Source organism: Tauraco erythrolophus, chromosome 1 (genome assembly GCF_009769465.1).
Source record: "Tauraco erythrolophus isolate bTauEry1 chromosome 1, bTauEry1.pri, whole genome shotgun sequence".
NCBI classification, from domain to species: domain Eukaryota; kingdom Metazoa; phylum Chordata; class Aves; order Musophagiformes; family Musophagidae; genus Tauraco; species Tauraco erythrolophus.
The window spans coordinates 31,120,022-31,139,474 of record NC_141465.1 but is presented as its reverse complement, the minus strand read 5'-3'; the positions used below and the strand labels follow the sequence as shown (position 1 = coordinate 31,139,474).

Genomic DNA, 19,453 nt, shown 5'->3' with positions numbered 1-19,453 from the left:
TCTCTGTGATGCGATGTTTTAATAATAAAGTTGAACAGGCTGGAAAAAAATGTCATTCTCAGACAAATGTGATGAAATGAGCCTGGATGTTAATTTTGAGGAAAGATGATGTGGTAGAAAATGATGGTGTAAGTTAATCATGAAACTTCATTCTCCTAGATGCCAGCTTCCTTCCCCTTGCCCTGACTGAAACATACACTCCAAAGGGCAGCGTATTTTTCTACCTTGTAGCAATATGTTCTTTAAACAGCTGGTACAGTTTTGTTGTTTGGTCTTACTGTTGGCTAGACTTTGTAGTGACTTTTTAAAATGTATTGTTCTCTCTAATGTGGGCCACAAAGATACTACACAGACTCTGAAAAGTAAAGCTTTATACAGCTGATCGCTGTATGTAACTTTAACTGCAGTTGAAGTGTGGGCAGGTCAGTTTCTGGAGCGCACTGCGAGGGTCTCTGAACAGCTTGTGACCTGTAAGGTGAATAATTCTATGGCTGTGCCATAGCAGTTGTTGTGAGCAGATGATAAAAGTGGTGTAGAGAGAGACACAAGTCTAAAGTTCCATTACCTGTAGCAAATATTGTAATAGTATAAGCGTTAAGATTTGTTATTAACTTAAATTCTGTATTTTGGTCTCCAGTTCGTCCATCCTCTTTGCTTCCTGTAGGACACAGCTTTTCACGATTGCCGAGACTGATAGAAGAGATTTTGTATTCCCGTGCACCAGTGATGGCTTGTGCCAGGGGCAGGCGTTAGACTCTCCCTGCTGAGGGCTGGATTTCAGCTTTAGGTTGGCCAAACATAATCGTATTGTGTCTGGGATCTCATGGAATGAAAATTTGTGGACTGCCAGCTTATCTCACAGTGGTGGTTTGAAACCCTAAAATATTAGTGTTACGGAGATCTCAGGAAGATATATCAAAATTAAGTTGATTGTATTGCTTTCAAACCTCAGGTATCGTCACTGAAAAGGGTCTCCGAGAGGAGGTCCCTCCTGTTCTGCAGCACCATATACTGAAAGTGGCTTTGGAACTTCCTGCAAATAAATTTGCCTGGTTCAGAGTACAGGTAAGAGACTTGAAGGCAGATTTATGTTTCTTCGGCCAGTTGTCCTCAAATCTTTACATCTAGCACTGCCTAATTTTAAACTAGTCCCGGTCCAGTTGTTTTAGGAGGTGACCCTTTTGTAAAACCAGTAGGAATTATAGTCTTAGCCTTAGTCAAAAATCCCTTGTAAGCTGAAAAGTGTTTCTACAAGGACAGAAATTTTTGTCTCCCTGAAGAGGGCTGGACAAGGTTCCTTCAGCTCTCCTTGTCCTTGGAGAGGGGCAAGAGTGAGAATTTGCTTGTTTCCACTTGTCTGCAAAGCCTGAGATTTCAGACCAAGGAAATGAGCTGTTTATTGGAGCCATCCCACCCATTCCCAGAGGAGTTAGAGATGTATGCATCTTACTGGCATCATGGAGATGTGGTAGGATGGCTGCTATGACTGGAGTGTTGAAATGGAAGGATACAGACTTTTTAGGAAGGACAGGAAGGTGAGACTAGGAGGAGTTGCCCTCTATGTCAGTGACCAGCTGGAGTGCATGAAGCTCTGCCTGGGATGAGGAGCCAACCGAGAGCTTATGGGTGATGATTAAAGGGAGGACAGGGACAGGGGACATGGTAGTGGGGGTCTGCTACAGGCCACTTAACCAGGAAGACTGAGCGGTTGAGGCCCTCTATAGACAGATAGGAGCAGCCTCATGTTCACAAGCCCTGGTCCTCAATGGGGTCTTCAGCCACCCTGATATCTGTTGCAGGGGCAACACTGCAGAGCATAAGCAATCCAAGAGGTTCTTGGAACGCACTGATGATAATTTCCTTCTCCAAGTGATAGAGAAACCGATGAGGAGAGGTGCTATGCTGGACCTTGTTCTCACCAACAAGGTGGGGCTGGTGGGGAACGTGAAGCTCAAGGGCAGCCTTGGCTGCAGTGACCATGAAATGGTGGAGTTCAAGGTTATTAGGGAGGCAATGAGGGAACACAGCAAGCTCTCTACCCTGAACTTCAGGAGAGCGGACTTTGGCCTCCTCAGGGATCTGCTTGGTAAAACTGTCGTGGTTTTAGGCTGATCCAGCAACTAAAACTCACATAGTCTCTCCTTCTCTCCTAAAGTAGAGAGGAGAGGAAAAAAAAAACAAAGGGACTGAGGGTTGAGACAAGAACAGAGGGAGCACCCACCACCCATGGTCCTCGGCAAAACAGACAGGGCTTTCTCAAAGCAAAACAGTTTATTAATGATTACTTAGAAGGACAAAGGGAAACAGAAAAAACGATTACTTGAGAGGATAGAAAGAAACAAAACCAGATCTTAAAACCGATACCTTCCCCCCCACTTTCCTTTTCCTCCCGGCTCTACCTCCCCCCCCAGCAGCACAGGGGGCAGGGACTGGGGGGGTGCAGGTCAGTTCATTCCGTGCTGTTACTGCTGCTTCTTTCTTAAAGGAGAAGGAGTCCTTACACCCTTTTCCCCTGCTCCAATGGATCCCCTACCCACGAGGAAAAATCCACAAACTTCTCCAGCGTGAGTCCAGCCCACTGGAAACAATCCTTCCCCACAGATTGCTCCGGTGTGGGCTTTACCACAGTCTCGGGTACTTAGGGAGTTGTAGCCACTGGCTCCGGCGTGGGTCGTCACGCAGACTCCAGATGCCTCTCTGCCTTGTTGTGCACCCCAACACAACCATCCTCAGGCTCAGGCATCTTCTCCCCACGGGCTGCGAGTGGGTCTCTGCTCCACCGAGGCCGTCCTGGTTGCAGGGGGGCCGCCTGCTATCTCACCATCAGCCGCAGGGGAAACTCGGCTCCGGCACACCTCCTCCCGCTCCATCCTCACTGACCTGGTGTCGATGCAGCTGTTTCTCTCAGATCTCAGTCCTCTCCAGGTGAACTCAGCCCAGTGGGCACCCCGGGAGTGGGGTGCCCCCGAGTTCCCCAGCTGGCTCCGCCGCTGCCATTCTCCGTGGGCAGCGCCGGCCCGACGCAGGCAGCTGCCCGGCCGGGAGCCAGGGAGCGGGGGCAGTGCCCTCCTCCCTTCTCTGCTCGATCCTGGGCGAAGCACCTTTTCCGGTTCCTTTGTCCTGACTTGAATAGGACAATTCGCAGAGGCGCCCTATTGGCTCAACCCCGAGGGGGATGGCAGTCTGATCTGGTGGCCAGAACTAAGCCTAACCCGGTTCCAAAACCGGGGAGGTCGCAGGGAGCAAAATCCCTCTCCTGCCACCAGAACCACCCCCCCTCCACATCAAACCATGACAGAGTGCCATGGGATAAAGCCCTGGAGGGAAGAGAGGCGCAAGGAAGCTGGTTAATATTCAAGGATCACCTCCTCCAAGCTCAGGAGCAGTGCATTCCAACAAAGAGGAAGTCGGGCAAAAATCCCAGGAGGCCTGCATGGCTGAACAAGGAGCTCCTGGACAAACAAGCTAAAAAAGGAAGCCTCCACAGGGTGGAAGCAAGGACAGGTAGCCTGGGAGGAATACAGAGAAATTGTCTGAGCAACCAAGGATCAGATTAGGAAAGCTAAAGCCCTGATAGAATTAAACCTGGCCAGGGACATCAAGGGCTACAGGAAAAGCTTCTATAGGTATGTCAGTGATAAAAGGAAGACTAGGGAAAACGTGGAAGGAAATGGGAAACCTGGTTACCTGGAATATGGAGAAAGCTGAAGTACTCAATGACTTTCTTGCCTCAGTCTTTACTGGCAAGAGCTCCAGCTGCACTGTCCAAGTCGTAGAAGGCAAAGGCAGGGACTGAGAGAATGAAGAACCACCCACTGTAGGAGAAGATCAGGTTTGAGACCATCTGAAGAACCTGAAGGTGCACAAGTCCACGAGACCTGGTAAGATGCATCCACGGGTCCTGAGGGAACTGGCGGATGAAGTTCCTAAGCCACTATTCATCATATTCGAGAAGTCATGTCAGTCCAGTGAATTTCTCACTGACTGGAAAAGGGGAAACACAGCCTCCGTTTTCAAAAAGGACAAAAAGGAAGACCCGGGGAACTACAGGCCAGTCAGTCTCACCTCTGTGCCCAGTAAGATCGTGGAGCAGATCTTACTTACGTGGAGCTTCCAGTAAGGTCCTGGAAGCTGTGCTAAGGCACATGCTAAAAAAGGAGGTAATTGGTGACAGTCAACATGGCTTCACTAAGGGCAAATTATGCCTGACAAATTTGGTGGCCTTCTACGATGGGGTTACAGTGTTGGTGGATAAGGAAAGAGCAACTGACATCATCTATGTGGACTTGCGCAAAGCATTTGACACTGTCCTGCATGACATCCTTGTCTCTAAATTGGAGAGACATGGATTTGACAGATGGACCACTCGGTGGATAAGGAATTGGCTGGATGGTCGCACTCAAAGAGTTGAGGTCAACAATTCAATGTCCAAGTGGAGGCCAGTGACGAGTGGTGTTCCTCAGGGGTCAGTACTGGGGCCAGTGCTATTTAACATCTTTGTCAGCGACATGGACACTGGGATCGAGTGCACCCTCAGCGAATTTGCTGACGAGACCAAGCTGTGTGGTGGACGTGCTGGAGGGAAGGGATGCCATCCAGAGGAACCTCGACAGGCTTGAGAAATGGACCCATGTGAACCTCATGAATTTCAACAAGGTCCTGCACGTGGGTCGGGGCAATCCCAAGCACAAGTACAGGCTGGGCAAAGAATGGATTGAGAGCAGCCCTGAAGAGAAGGACTTGGGGATGTTGGTTAATGAGAAGCTCAGTGTGACCCGGCAACGTGCGCCTGCAGCCCATGAAGCCAACTGTATTCTGGGCTGTATCAAAAGAAGTGTGGCCAGCAGGTCGAGGGAGGTGATTCTCCCCCTCTACTCTGCTCTCATGAGAGCCTACCTGGAGGACTGCATCCAGCTCTGGGGACCCCAACATAAGAAGGACATGGACCTGTTGGAATGAGTCCAGAGGAGGGCCACGAAGATGACCATATGAGAGGAGCTCCAGCCCTCTGAAGATAGGCTGAGAGACTTGAGGTTGTTCAGTCTGGAGAAGAGAAGACTCCAGGGAGACCCTGTAGTAGCCTTCCAGTACCTAAAGGGGCCTACAAGAAAGCTGGAGAGAGACTTTTGACAAGGGCGTGTAGTGATAAGACAAGGGGCAATGGCTTTAAGCTGAAAGATGGTAGATTTAGATTAGCTCTAAGGAAGGAATTTGTCACTCTGAGGGTGGTGAGGCACTGGAACAGGTTGCCCAGAGAAGTTGTAGATACTCCATCCCTGGAAGTGTTAAAGGCCAGGCTGGATGAGGCTTTGAGCAACCTGATCTAGTGGAAGGTGTCCCTGCCCATGGCAGGGGGTTTGGAACTAGATGATCTTTAAGGTCCCTTCCAACTCAAACCGTTCTATGATACTGTAAGATTCTGGCATTTGTTAAGGCTGTCCCTCCTCTCCGCAATTACTGGAAGCCTTCAGGGCCCCTGCGTTCCTCTTCACTGAAGAGCTGTAAACTAAGACAGCTGTAGAGCGCCTGCTTCTCATGTCTGGAGGAAAGTGGGGCAGCTTTGGGGACAGGCAGAGACACTCATGGGTGTTGTGACTGTGACCCTGCCTACCAGGAGATTTTTCTGTCCTTTCCAGTTGGCCATAAGGGGAAACCAAGAAGAATCAAGCAAAGGAAAACCTGCAAACAAGAAGCTAAAGTAGGGTTTTTTTTGGCTTTACCCTTCTAGTATTAGACAGATTTTAACAGAAAAGATAAAAGCCAAATCTGGCAATGTTACAGAAGGTTACAGTTGTTAGACATCAAATGCAAGTCAGCGAGAAAAGCAGGAGAGGTGGCTGAAGGACTGTCCTTTGATGTTCAGATAATGTTCAGCATCCCTGTGACTTGCAGAGAAATCTGAATTCCTGGAGATAACAGAGATAGGCTGGGGAGGAAGGTGGTCTTATCTCAGAGCCTTGCATTAGTTGGTATTTCTGTTACTCCTCTCTTCTTCCACTTCTCAAAAAAATGTTCTACTCATCTTCCTGGCTCACTGAATGCAAAGTAGTATAAATGATCCTGTTAATTTCTGGGCAGTTCTATAAAATAGTATACTTTTACTACATGTCTGCTTCAGTGCAACATAATCCTGCACAGTGCTGCTGTGCCAGAGGAATTTTAATAAATTTTTCTTTTAGGACGTTTCTGAGACAGAGAAGGTATCTGGTGAAAAATCAGTATTCTACTTACTGATGAAAATGTTTGTTACAAGTAACCATTCTCATCTGAAAATTTCAACCAAAAAACTGATCATCAAGGTAAGTGTTGGTTCTGAAATATCAGGATATTCACTATATCCCATTGGTCTGAAATTTCTGTGTTCTAAAATTTTCTTAAAGCAGGTAACTTTAGTGCATAGCTGTGCAGCCAACAGTCGTCTTTCCCATTTTCTGTGACTTATTGGAAATTGCTGTTAAATAACTATGTATTAAGTAAATACATAATACATAGTTATTAGTTTGTCCCTGTAAAGATCGTGACATTGATCAAGAAGAGATTATTTTTGATCTTTCTTTCTTTTTTATCCTTGTTTATTTAATCTGTACTTCATTACTCTAGCCTTCCTAAAGCCTTAGCTAGTTTGCTCTGGCTTTGCAAAATAGTCCTGTTTGTTACAGTCTGATACAAGCTCTGATGGAAGGAGTGCTTTTGTCTTAAAAATGAATTAAAATCCCTTTCTGTGTGTTTAAATAAGTTATCTGACTTTCCAGTAGTGCTGATCAGCTACAAATCTCATGGAGGCACCAGCATCTCTCAGTTCTAGTATCTTTTTAAAAGTCAGCATCTTTTAGTTATCTAAGTAGGGGTGGAGACCTACATTAAAAACAAACCCAACCAAACAGCTGTCCCTCCCAAGAGAAGATCCAAAAAGCTTTTCTAAACCCTGAACAGGGCTCCTTGTGCAGTGTCCCATAGAAATAGTGACATAGAAATTTATATACAGCTTTATGCACTGAATTTCTGCATTTAGCTTCAATCACAGGGTGCAATTGTATGTCCAAACCACTACACCAAAGTTACAGTGATTGAATTAGGTTTTAGTTGCCCTTGATCCCTGCAAGAGATTGAAGGCAGGATAACTTTCTCTCACAGTAATGAATATCTCAATCAAAATCTACCCAGTACAGTTTTTGTAGTGTATTTGGATCCTTTTGCTGGCTGGAGACGTGGGCTGGCTGACTCATTCTTGTTTCCTCTTTTAGATTCAGTCCATTTTGTTTTTTCTGAAGAGAATACAGGAGCAGTGAAGTTAGGGCAGTTATGTCAGCAGAAAGGCTGCTAAGAATAGATGTTAATGAGTGTGTTTTGCTTATTTTTCAACGCAGTGCCGTATAATCAGAAGGCATGTTTTTGGATTTCACATTCTGTTCCTACCTGTTTTCATGAGAGCTGCAAGTGTATTTCTATTTCAAGACTCTGCCAAAAATAGTTAATTACTTAAAAATGAATCTTTTTTTTTTTTCCCTAAATGAATTATCTTGTCAGATTCATGTAAGCAGCGGTGTTATTTTTATAGCTGATGGTGGTGTACACAAGGTAAATGTAGAGCAAATGAGCTGTGATAGCTTCCTTTGTATTTTCTGTGTGGGGAGAAACAAAGGCACGGATTCATCCCACATAATTACAGTCATTTAATGTAAATGCCAGCGTTAGGAAGCTGGTCAAGGTTTCTTCTGTGTTTGAGAGTGAGGGATAGGTAGTTCTACCACTGTGCAGTTCAAATCGCCTGTCATCAGGACTGTCCTTCAGACAGCCATTCCTCCTCCTCCTCTTTTCCCTCCTCCTCCTCCTTTCTTTCTTTTGCAGACGGAACATAGGGTCACCAAGTTCTTAATTTAGGAGCCTCAGATAAGGGCCTGAATGTAGAGAGCATGAAAGTGGGCAAAAAATTCTAAATCTGTTAATGCCTATTACTTGATTGTGGTAGAACTGTGTCTACCTCACCACCCGCAGCAACTGTGAGTATGCCTACGCTTCTCTCCAGACCTTGCTGTGGTCACGAACCACTGTTCATTATTTCACTGTTTACCCATCTGCCCAACTCTTTTAAGCACAAGTACCCAATTTAAATTTGATTTAGCAATGATTTTCCTTTATATTACATCAGTAGTTTTCAAAAGCCCCTCCTACAGGCTGGTTTTAAGGATACGGTGCATTTTTTTTCTTGCTGTAATGGTATAAAGACGTACAACCCCCTTAAAGCAGTATAGCCTGCTGCCCTGAAATTATAAAAATAAGATTTACTAGGGTGGAGGGAACAAATGTTCTGTGTCCAGGCAACTTTGACCTCCGTAGGGTGTGAGTTGTGGAGTTGTACTGGGTTTGTGCTGCAGACAGCAGGGAGGGGAGGAGAGCCTCTGAGAAGACAGAAGAAGATGCTCTCACCTGATTTTCCCAGTTATGAGATAGTAAGCTGTGTTTTGCCTCTTACTTTGGTCGTTCTTAACGTCATCCTTTCTCTGCCCCAAGTCTGCTTCTTGCCCTTTTCTTACAGTGCCCGCCTGTGTCTGGGAAAGCTCCGTGGGTTTCATACGTCCCCTGTAACATAGTCCTGCCCCACCTCAGCTCTTGCTGAGAGAGCAGTAAGCAAAACAGCTGTGGTGGAGACTCTAGGCCTTGATTCTGATTATTAGGCCAGTTGATACAGTCTTGGAAGATTTTGTTTTTAAAAATGCATTCAGTTTTACCCTCTGCTAAGCAGTTAGAGTGGCCCTAGTGAGTGGGAATAACACCTCTTGAACTGAGGGAGTAAGAATGACAGATACTTCTTTTCATCAACCTGCTCTTCTCTTTTTGTTTCCAAGAAGAAGAAAACATGAAGTTGCTGTACAAAAAGATCTGTGCTTTTTTGAGGTTTTGTGTTTTAGTTGTTTTTGTTTTGTTTTTTTTTTTTTAACCTTCCTCTGGTTTTCTGGACAGGTTTTACGTGACAGCGGAGTGTTTGAGTACACGTGGAAGGAACTTGCAGTTTGGCTGGAACACTTGGATAATACAACAGAAGACAAAAAGGAAGCAGTGATTCAGTTTTTGGAAAGGGTAACAACTGTTCAAATTAGCTGGATAAACAATGCCAAGAATAGCATTAATGGAAACTAGTGATTTTGTTGCTATTGTTGAGAAACCTTTCAAAGATCAGTGAAGGAATTCTGAGAAAGGCAGTGTTTGTAACTCTTCATACAGATCTGCTGTCTTTCTTGTCTTGAGTGGGAGGAAGGTGGAATGATTTGGAGGAAAATTAAATTCAGGAAGATAAGTTGTTATTGTAGAATTGTTGATATAAGGGTAGAGTGTTGTGGAGGGGATGTAGTCTTATCTCCTCTTTATGTGGCAACATCTGCCAAAATTATCAAGCATAAGGAAACTTTAATCTTTTACAAGAAAAGTTGACATTTTTTGTTTACATTTCAGGATATTAAATGCCCAGTGTTTCCTTTTCATTGCATTTTCTCCAGGGACTCACTCTATGGTAGCACTTTAAGGTGTGAAATTGCAGTGGACCTGTCTTTTTCCATCAGGCCCAGTGTCCCATGTACAGCAGTAACCATAGGCAGATTCCTGCAGAAGTATGTGGAAGTTGTCCTCCTAAAAGTTTCCCAGCTTCCAGCTGCTTTTAGCACGTAGTCTTTCTTAATGAGATATGGTTCCTGTAGACCTAATAGCCTGTGGACTTATGTTTCTCTCTCAACCTTTGTTAACAGATCCTGTTGAAACTGGTGACAAACCCCTATCCATATACAGATAAAGCAGCAGACCTTGTTCAGGAGGCCAGTATGCTTCAAGTTAATATGTTTAAACAAGACTCTGATAACGTCAGCATCCCCATCTCTCATATTGACGGTATGTGGTGATTCCCGCAAACAACAGAGGATTCCAAGACTGTGCTAAATCTTCTAGCCCTAATCTACGAACTGACAACTGATAACTATAGAAATTCTGCTTAAATAAGGACCCGCGGGATTCAGCCTTCTAGCTGTATTTAGTATCAGAAGTAGAAGTCTGAATTGCAAAATTACCACTTTGCCCCAAAAGTAATTTCTGATGCAGGTACACTGTTTTTGAAGTATTTTAAATCTGTCTCTAGACTTCTGCAGCAGCATTTTGTAACTAAAATGAAAACTATTACAGTTCTCCCTGGGGCTGCTCATACCTGTTCATCCATGAAGCAAGAGAAAGGGCTGGGGTGCTCAGGGAACTTTCTTACTCCCAGGTACACAGCTGGAATTTTGCTTCTCCTCCTTTTTGGGACCAGTCACTACCCTACCGCACACAAACTCAAAATTCTGCAGATGTGGACAGTTGGACAACTTACCATGTGCTAGCTGTTCTGCTGTAACAGTCCATGCCTAGGATTTTGCAGTACATAAATGAAAGATAATTGAGGTAGTTTAACACACAATACCAGATGGATCAGTTGCCTTGAGTTGACTGTATTACAGAGACGTAGTGACAGCCATGGAATGCATGGTATCTTCTTTGTATGTTACAAATGCTGGCTTTGACTCTTTCGTGACCAAGATTTGGTTCTGTGACTATAGAGCTGAGAAGCTCCCCAAGGGCTGCTCAGGGTGTTCTTTTAATAGGGAAGTGTCTGCTTCCGTTGGACTTTCCCACACACGTTTCCTGTCACTGCGGTGCTCTGATAGTCCTTACCTAATGCCAACATGATAGCAGTAGGTGATGCACCTCTTCCCTTCCCTTACTTCTGTCAGCTGGACAGCAGTATTGAAAGGCAAAAAGTGAAGCTAAGCACCCTGTAAGAGACAGTGATTTTTACAGTTGCATTTACCATTACATTGCTAGGCAAATGTCTTGCATTCTGGTTTCTGCTTTGGGAATTCAGAAGCTGTGTGTATTCCTGGAATGTTGGATGCTATCTCCATTGTTTTCTAGTTAGTCTGAATCCTCTGCTTATGTTTTTTTCTCCACTTAATAGACGTCCTAGATATGGTGGATGTGCTAATTGAGGGCAGTGATGGCTTAGATGAAGAAATTGGGTTCGCTTTAAATGAAGACATGATTATTCAAACATTTCCATTCAGTGCTGTTGTCCCTGCTGCATTAGAAGCCAGGAATGTACTGTTGCTTCAGACTGAAAATGGAACAGGTACTGGCTTTCTTGTTTCTATGTATCATGTATGTGAGTGGAGTAGAAGTGGGATCATTCTTACCCAGTGAGCTCCTCAAGATACTTTACTATCTTTGTTGCAAACAGAAGGAGGTGCAGATCCATGATGTTCCCTGCTCAAGGGAGTCATTAAAGCTAATGAGGTGCTTCTGTCTTTTTTCCTGACCCTAAAGAAGCTTGCTCTTGGTTTCTGGAGTAGCAAAAATAGAGGAATTGTGGGCACTCTATAAACTGCCATTTGACTCTAGGTTGCTCCTACTGTGGGAAAACAAACTTGCTTAAGTTAGAAGAAGAGAGCCCACCTTTCCCCAGTGAGATGCAGGGAAGTGGAGGAAGAGAATGACCCCAGGCCAGACACGAAATTGCTCTGAGCACAATATAGAGGGGACTGAGGAGCAGTACACAGACACTGTCCCTGCATGGACAATCTTGGCCTGAAAGCAGTTGCACTTCAGTAAGAAGAATGTTTAAGCACAGAGTATGCAGATTGTGAGAGGAAGGTGCTTTCAATGGCTCTAGCACCTGTTCCATTGAGACCAGTCAGTAGGGGAGAGAGAACTGCACTGTTGAATAGGAAAGGGATGTGTTTTCCATAGAAATCTTCCTCTTCAGAGATGAAGCTCCAGGGATGAATGTTGCAGAGTTCTCCCACCTCCTTGAGGAAAAGATCTGATGGAGCGACGCGTCACAGGGGTCGCAGTTGACCTCAGAGCAGGATTTGCCAACCTCCACAGTCCCTTGCTAAGTCCCATATCTATTTGGCTGTTGAGTAGCAGCTGCGGTGGGACTGAAAGTCCCAGTTCTGAAAGAAAATCCTCCACAGTTAACCAGCGCATGTTAACCTGGGTTTATTCACCCCTGTACATATCAGTTCTGCTCTTAGGTGATGCTGAGCTGGAATCCTTAAACATCAAAATACAGATAAGTTGAGCACAACACAGTAAAGATGGAGTTAGTTTTGTGCTTGCCTGGAAGGAAACAGGCCAACCTGAGTGTGTATCTTAAAGTGGGGTGATTATTTACTTCAGTAAGGACTACTGTATGGAGGATTTTTCCAGATACCTCAGTGGGTCAGGAACACTTACACTTGTCTAGCTTATCACAAACACCTTTTAATGCTGTTCGGTACTTACAAAAATGATGCTATATGGCCTATTGCCCAGGCCTTGAGGAGAGGCGGTTGCCTTAGTGTTTGTGGTCATGCAGATTACTTCTGTCAACAGAGATTCCAATTTTTATTTTGCTTTTCTAGGAGCGCACATCGTAGAGTATCTTGTTGCTGTTTTCACTGACCTCCTGCACTCACAGAGAGATCCCCTTGCCCTCTGCTTGATGTTCCAGCTCTATGATAAAGATCTGCAGTCACTGAAAGTTTCTAAGTATCCTCAGCTCTACCAATTTAACCAGTACTATAATCTCTGGATACCCCAGCAATCTCAGCAATCTGTGGTATGGAATATTTAAAGTCACTTGAATTCTTGAGCTAGTATTACTTACTATAAAACCTCACAGCGTATAAAGGTTACATTTCTGTTAGAAAATGTGTTTACACTAAGCTAATTCTGTATTGCTTCTTGATCACATTATGACACAAGTTTCCTCAAGGGCTTTTCCATAATGACACAAGAGGTCTGTGTTGTGGTTGGGAACTGAAGCCAGGGCTCAAGGGTTGTACACAATCACCCAGAGTGCAGCTCCTCATCAGGCACAGTGTAGCATAGTATACGGTGTGGCCCAGGGAGCCGGATTACAGTGGTTGGAGTTCACCTGGGTATGGGTTGGGAATTCATGGACCAGCCTATACTAGGCATTGATGTGTTTTTTCTGGTAGCCCAGCAGTGACCGTGTGCAGGTTCTTCATGGGACACCTTTGACTAGCTCTGTGGTAGCAGGACTGTACACATGTGCTCTTGGAACCTCAGACCCAGTTTCAGCACAGAACTCATTTCAATAAAAAGGTAGCTGAAGAAACTTTTGATTCATACTCGTCTTTATTTTTCTGTTATGTTTTTTCCATTTTAAACAGTTTAAAAAACGCAAAGAATTATGCAAAGAACCTGCTGTGGCCCTGGATTCGGTATTTGCCACTTCGCTACAGAAAGCCTATGAGAGAGGAAGCAATACCTTACTGGAAGATGATATCCAGAAAAAATTGAGAGATTTGGCTTCCCAGCTCCCGCCTGAACAGCTTTTGTTAGGAGTAAAGCATGTACTGCTATACCTGAAATCCACAGTGGAGAACTTTGGCAGTGTAAGAGCAATGTTGTGATAGTATTGTGGGTTTGTTTGTTTTATTTTAAAGCAGAAAGTACAAATGACTTGGCTGCTAAAACTTAAGAATCCTGTTCCGCAGCTTTTTCACATACTCAGCTCTCACTGAGGCTGTAGAGCACCAGACAAAGCAAACAAAGTTGCAGTGTAGATGACGATCTATAAATATCTATTTGGCACCCTGAGACTTTTCTTAAAATCAGGTTTCTACAGAAAGGAGTCATTTCTTCCCCCAGAAGAGGTTGTAATCTAGGAAGTTCTTAGTTAATTTCTCTTCCTGTTGGATAATTGTACTCCTGCTCCCATCCTTCTCTTTTCTCAACTTCCAAGATGTCTCTATTTTCACAGCTTAGTAAAACTTTTGGTCCTCACCTTGTTGATCTCTATGTGGACCTGCTGAGCAGCATGTTGTGCCGGGGAAATCAGATAGAGTTGGATAATCAGCAGAAACGAGAAGAGCATCAGACTGAATCAGATCTCTTTATGGACGAGGAATCTCTGATGACAGAAGAGTCTTCAAATGACAAGGTACCAAATGCCTTGATACACAGGCCAGAAGCTCACGTGTTGGTAAACTTTGATTGGATTTATTCTCTAGGGAAATAAAGTTTTGCTGAACCATTAAGTAAAGCAAATGATCTTAAACATGAACAATTTTTGAGCACAAATTATGTTGACGTATTTTCACAGATCACCAAAATGTGGAACTGGCTGAATGTGAGAGAACAGAGGATCTGGCAGGGATTAGGCTTGATAATAGTCATGAGGATTTCTGGGATTTCAGTTAGGATTAGAGTATGTCTGTCACACACTCTCTGTTAAAAGGTCTTGAATACGATTTTACTGCTTTGTAGAAGCATTACTGTAGCTTTTGCCAGGTCCTCAGAAAGGCAGGGAGTGAACAGGTTATCATACACTCTGTATTTCACAGAGTTGTATTGAATGGAAAGAGACTGATGCAGAGAGATACTGTTAAGGTCTAGGAGGAGAACTTACAGACTTTGAATATGTGGTCCAGCAGTTACAAAACTACAGTTGGGAGGTTTGACCAAGCTGCATCATCCACAGTCTCACTCCTGAGCTGGAACGCGGTCAGGAAAGGTCATGACAGAGATCACTCACCTTTGTAGAAGAAATTCTATTCCCTAAGCCCTGTATAAAGCCTGGTTATGAAAATTATGTACATGGAAGAGTGAAATTCTGCTCCTCTTTCATCTATTCTGTGGATTTGTGGAGATTAGAATGGAATTGTCTTGACAAACCCCAGAATATACAGTTTTCCCTTGGAAATGTGCTTAGATGTAGAGATATTGGGTGAAGATGTGCTTCCCACGTCATAAATGTTGGAAGAATTGTATTTATGTGCTTGTAATTCATTAATGTTTTTATGCTCTGACTGATAGACAATTTCATGTTCAGTAATTGTAATAAATGTACTCTAGAAAATAGGCAGATGAATGATTTTTTTTTTTTTCCTCCCAAACCGTAATTATCCATTCAGTGATGTTGTTACAACCATTTGTTACAGACACTAGAAGATACACTCATGTTGATTTTCAGACATCCTACTCTGGAGAGTTGGTTCCTGGCTTTAGAACGACGTTCTGTTCCTCAGCACAGTTTAAACCCTGTCACTGTGAAGCTCCTGTCAGCTCACCTCAATTCTGGTGTGCTCCAGCTATTGAAAACAGGTGCCCTGATGTTGCAGAATATGGATCAGAAACCTCTGTTATCAAAGTATTTTGAGGCTATCACAAAAAGTGTCTTGAAAGAGCTACAGGCTGCAGGAAAAGACAGAAGCCATGTCTCTCCCAAGAAGTCTCACCAGCTGGAGGCTCTGGAGGAGTTGCACAAATACATGGCGGCAGCTCAGCTGAAGGAGATCACTTTAACCATGCTGCGACTTCCTGAGATGAGCTTGACTACTGAGAGATCTGAAAAATCCCCTAAAAAAGGGAAACAATTAAGCTTCTATGGACAGATTTTGGTACAGCTCCTCACGGAAAGCTACCAAAGGCAGCCCCAACAAGGACAACTACTGCTATCCACAGAGCACATTAAAGCTTTGGGGATATTGATGTCAACGTCAGCCAGCAAAGATTTAGAGAAAGTTTTCCTTCAGGCTCTCCAGAGCGAGCCAGTCCTTGCACACGCAGTCAGTGTAGAGGTGCACATTCACTGCCTTAACCAGAGGTCAGAAGCCTCCCTTGCGATTGTGGGCGTGCTGATGAAACACTGTAGGACTCATCTGCTGCAGTTTGAGCTGTGGTGTCTGAGCAGCGCCACTGGGAAGTACCTCAGAAAACACATGAAGAGCTTTCTTCCACTCCTTAATGTGTATTTGCAGTGCAGAGAACAGTATGATTTCACCCGACCTTCTGCAGGTAAAGCCACAACTGATCTCTATGCCTGATTTAGGAAGCCAGATTCTCAGTATAGGCTCTGCTGGCCTTAAAATCAGCACAATGAGTAGAGGTGATAAAAGTTACTTATATAATTTCTGATGGTTCTCTGATAAACACCTCTGCAGTGCTGTAATGAAGCTTGGCTGTTAGACTGAAAGCAAAGTACTCTTACAGCTGCTGTTGCCCAGTTTTCTCTTTTTAAGCCCTTTTTTAATACTTAGTGCATGTGAAAATCTCTTCATGCTTATCTTGGTTTAGTATAGGAGGTAAAAACTTTTTCTTGGGCATAGATAGAACACTCTCTAGTGAGTGGAATGGCATAGCCATATGGTTTTGCAGAATGTAAGCTTTCCCTTTTACAAGTTAAGAGTTCAAAACTTTCTTCTAAAATAAATCTCCAAATATAGCTTCCTACAGTAAAGCCTTCCTAAGCTGGCAGTCCCAAACCTTCCAAACCAACAGTAGCATAAAATTGACAAGACTGTTAAATTTTCTATCAGCAAAACGATGAGTTAGGATTCAACTCAACAGAACAGGATCGCTTTGATTTCATTTCTCTTTTTGCATAGAAATATGAATAGCAGCACAAACAGGCTGGCTGTAGCAGTTGATGGAGAAGGCTAGCTCTATCTAGAAGTTCAAGTAGTGGAAAGATCTTGTCAGTGCACAGGAAGGTAGAGGATTGGAAGAGAAGGGAAACTGCTGTCTGTCTTGATTTATAAGGTACCTGTTAGCTGTCTGTTGATAAGAGAGAAAATTTCCTTTGAGGCCAGGGTCAGAGCACTGGTAAGGTTTCATCCTTCCTGAGATGCAAGGACAAGGCTTCTTATCAGGAAGTTGTCCCTCTTTTGAAGGTCTGCCGGTGTCTAATCGTTTCATCTGTGTAGCAAGTTGTTGTCTGGTACATATGCTAAATGCTTCCTGCTGGTGCCATGGAGCAATACAGAGTGTGCTTCACTGTAGCAGATTAGCAGCTACTGTAGTACAATTTCCTAGAAACTAAGTATTCTGGACCTTGATCAGAAAAGTGATTTGTGATTTCCATAATTATAAGTCTGTTGTTGCTTAACACACTTAGATGGTGGAACCTGTGCCCCCTGCTCTCTCCCAACAGTTGTCTCAGCTGTTACACCTGTCTTGAGGAAAGCTCTGTGGAAGGACCTCTGCAGTGTATTTCAAGACACAGAAGCGTCTCATGAGACCACTCTAAAACTGCAAGTTCTTTCGAAGTTGTTGCCATCGTCAGAAAGCAAAGGGCTGCGAAACCTTATTGACCAGCTTCCTGCTGTTCTTGAGAAAGCAGAAAATAGTGAGAGGTAGGCAAATCCAGTTGCCCTGTTTCAGGACTAGGTTTGTCCCAAAAAGCACTGTGATAGATCTGCATGAAAGCAAATGTTGTGGACAATAATAGCATCCTCTCCTCAGAGAATCTGCCACTTTAACCTTCGGCTGCAAGACCTCTTTAGCATATACAAAAAGCATGTTATAATATTAAAAAAAAAATAATCTTTCTGCAGTTGGACAGTTGCAGATGCCATATCTAGAGTGCTTGGAAACTCTGATGAGCTGCATTCCTGGAGGAGACGCCTGTTATCAGCCTGCATGAAGGGGTTAGTTGTCATGTACAACAGCAGTAAAGACGAAAGCAAGCAAGAAGTGGAGAGTTCCATGCTGCTGAGGCTGGAAGAATTATTGGTGAGACTTCTTTTTATCTGCATTGCCAGAATGTGACTGTGTGCATATGTGTTATTGTGCTCTTGTATCTTGGGTAAATATAGATTGGATTTTATTTTCTGTTTTATAGATTATGGCATCTATGGGCTTTTAGAGTTAACTTAGCCCTGCTAATCCTTTGTAAGAAACAGTTTGCAGTTCATAGAATCATAGAATGGTTAGGGTTGGAAGGGACCTCAAAGATCATCTAGTTCCAACCCTCCTGACATGGGCAGGGAAACCCTCCACTACACCAGGTTGCCCAAAGCCTCATCCAACCTGGCTGGTTGTTAAGAGTTTGGGGTTGAGAGAGGCAAATATGGGCAAACTGGCAGCTTGGCAGAGCCAGTCAGCCTGCATCCCACAGAGACGAGCCCACTGGGTGTGATTTTGAAGGGGTGAGAAGCAGAAGGCCACCGCCAGCCTGAGTTTCGGCCGACATGAATACTGTCTTGGCAGTGTCAGTATCCCATTAGCTTCGCAGTTTGGAATCTGGCCCAAAAAAACCTAACGATCCAGCTCTTTCCATGCATACAGACGCGTACACTCATGCAAGAAGCAGGGCATCAGCTGGAAGGGGTGCAGAGCCCACTCTGATGAGTCCCATCCCAGCACTGCCCTGGTCAGAGATCTGGTCTGTAAACCTGGTCGTGGGTGAAGGCTCTGTGAGAAACCAAGCTGTGTCCAAACATGTTGAAATAACACGGTGAAGTTACCTCTGCACGGCTCCTTGGCTCCAGAGGCTAGCGTAAGCCTGTGATGGGTTTACATGCATTTTCAGGGCTACACACGGAATAAATGACTAAATGCGCTTCAGTGTGAGCAGTCCCACATGAGCACTCGTCTCCTGTTCAGAAAGGCAGAACAAGGAGCACAAATCCCCATCAGAAGATGTATAATCCTAAAATAACTGAGGTTAGCAGGGACCTCTGGAGATTGTTCCACTCAACCACACTCAAAGCAGGGCTGAGTTGTGTTGTTCAGGGCCTTCTCTGGTTGAGTTGCAGATATCTCCATAGGGGGAGATCACACAACCTGGTCAGGTAACTTGTTCCAAAATTTGACCACCTTCACTAGGAAGAGTTTTTTTCCTTGTATTTAACTGGAGTCTCTTTCGTTGCATCTTGTGTCCATTGCCTCTTGTCCTTTTGCTGTGCATCGCAAAGAAGAGGTAGGGTGAAGAGAGGAGAAATTACAAGAAACCTCCACATACTTCTCCTTTATGGTGTGATCACCTTACAGCTTTGCAAGGGCTTTGTTGTGATTTAGCCTGGCCGGCAACTAAACGCCACACAGCCACTCGCTCACCTTCCCCCACCCCTGGGGAGTGGGAAGAGAATTAAAGGGGAAAAGGCAAAGAGACCTGTGGGTTGAAATAAGAACAATTTAATACTACTATATGAATATATGAAGTTGTTGTGATGGTGGTTTTCTGCTAACAGTCCTCTGAGAATCAGAGTTTGAGGTGTTCAGGAGTTAAAAATCAAAGGTTGCCAGTGAATGTTTTTATTTCAAAAAAAAGTTGTAAGAGTGATAGAGACACTGCTGACAAGACCACCTGCCATGCCCTCAAGTCTGTGGCAGAAATCTGGTTGATCATAGATAGAAATCCAGACTTAGATGATAAAGAACATTACTTGATTATTCCCCCTGTCCTACTTGGGTTTTTTTGTAGCTCAGTAAGATGGGCAGATCCACGTAAGACATAATATGAAATTCTCTACAGGCAGCGAATGCCTTTGACCTCCTTATGGCTTCCGGTGAGGCTCCGTTTTAGGACGTGACTGATTGTGCAGGACAAGAGTCTTGCAGGAGCTGAGGGGCCAACTCGTAGTGTTCATCCTGGTGCTGTCCACAGGCCTGACGAGGTTAGCACCTACTATTGCCAGAATGGCTG

The 19,453-nt window shown here is 44.3% G+C and overlaps 1 protein-coding gene across 1 annotated transcript in view; it reads left to right on the top strand.

Annotated features, from left to right (window-relative positions):
* Nucleotides 1-19,453, top strand: part of URB1 (URB1 ribosome biogenesis factor) — a 60,764-nt gene that overhangs the window by 20,248 nt on the left and 21,063 nt on the right. Inside the window, exons 14-24 of the mRNA XM_086617684.1 lie at nucleotides 953-1,065; nucleotides 6,180-6,299; nucleotides 8,962-9,078; nucleotides 9,741-9,879; nucleotides 10,976-11,146; nucleotides 12,420-12,616; nucleotides 13,194-13,418; nucleotides 13,787-13,966; nucleotides 14,967-15,822; nucleotides 16,958-17,159; nucleotides 17,361-17,538. Coding sequence (XP_086473810.1) covers nucleotides 953-1,065; nucleotides 6,180-6,299; nucleotides 8,962-9,078; nucleotides 9,741-9,879; nucleotides 10,976-11,146; nucleotides 12,420-12,616; nucleotides 13,194-13,418; nucleotides 13,787-13,966; nucleotides 14,967-15,822; nucleotides 16,958-17,159; nucleotides 17,361-17,538 — 2,498 coding nt within the window. The remainder of the gene's footprint in view (nucleotides 1-952; nucleotides 1,066-6,179; nucleotides 6,300-8,961; nucleotides 9,079-9,740; nucleotides 9,880-10,975; nucleotides 11,147-12,419; nucleotides 12,617-13,193; nucleotides 13,419-13,786; nucleotides 13,967-14,966; nucleotides 15,823-16,957; nucleotides 17,160-17,360; nucleotides 17,539-19,453) is intronic.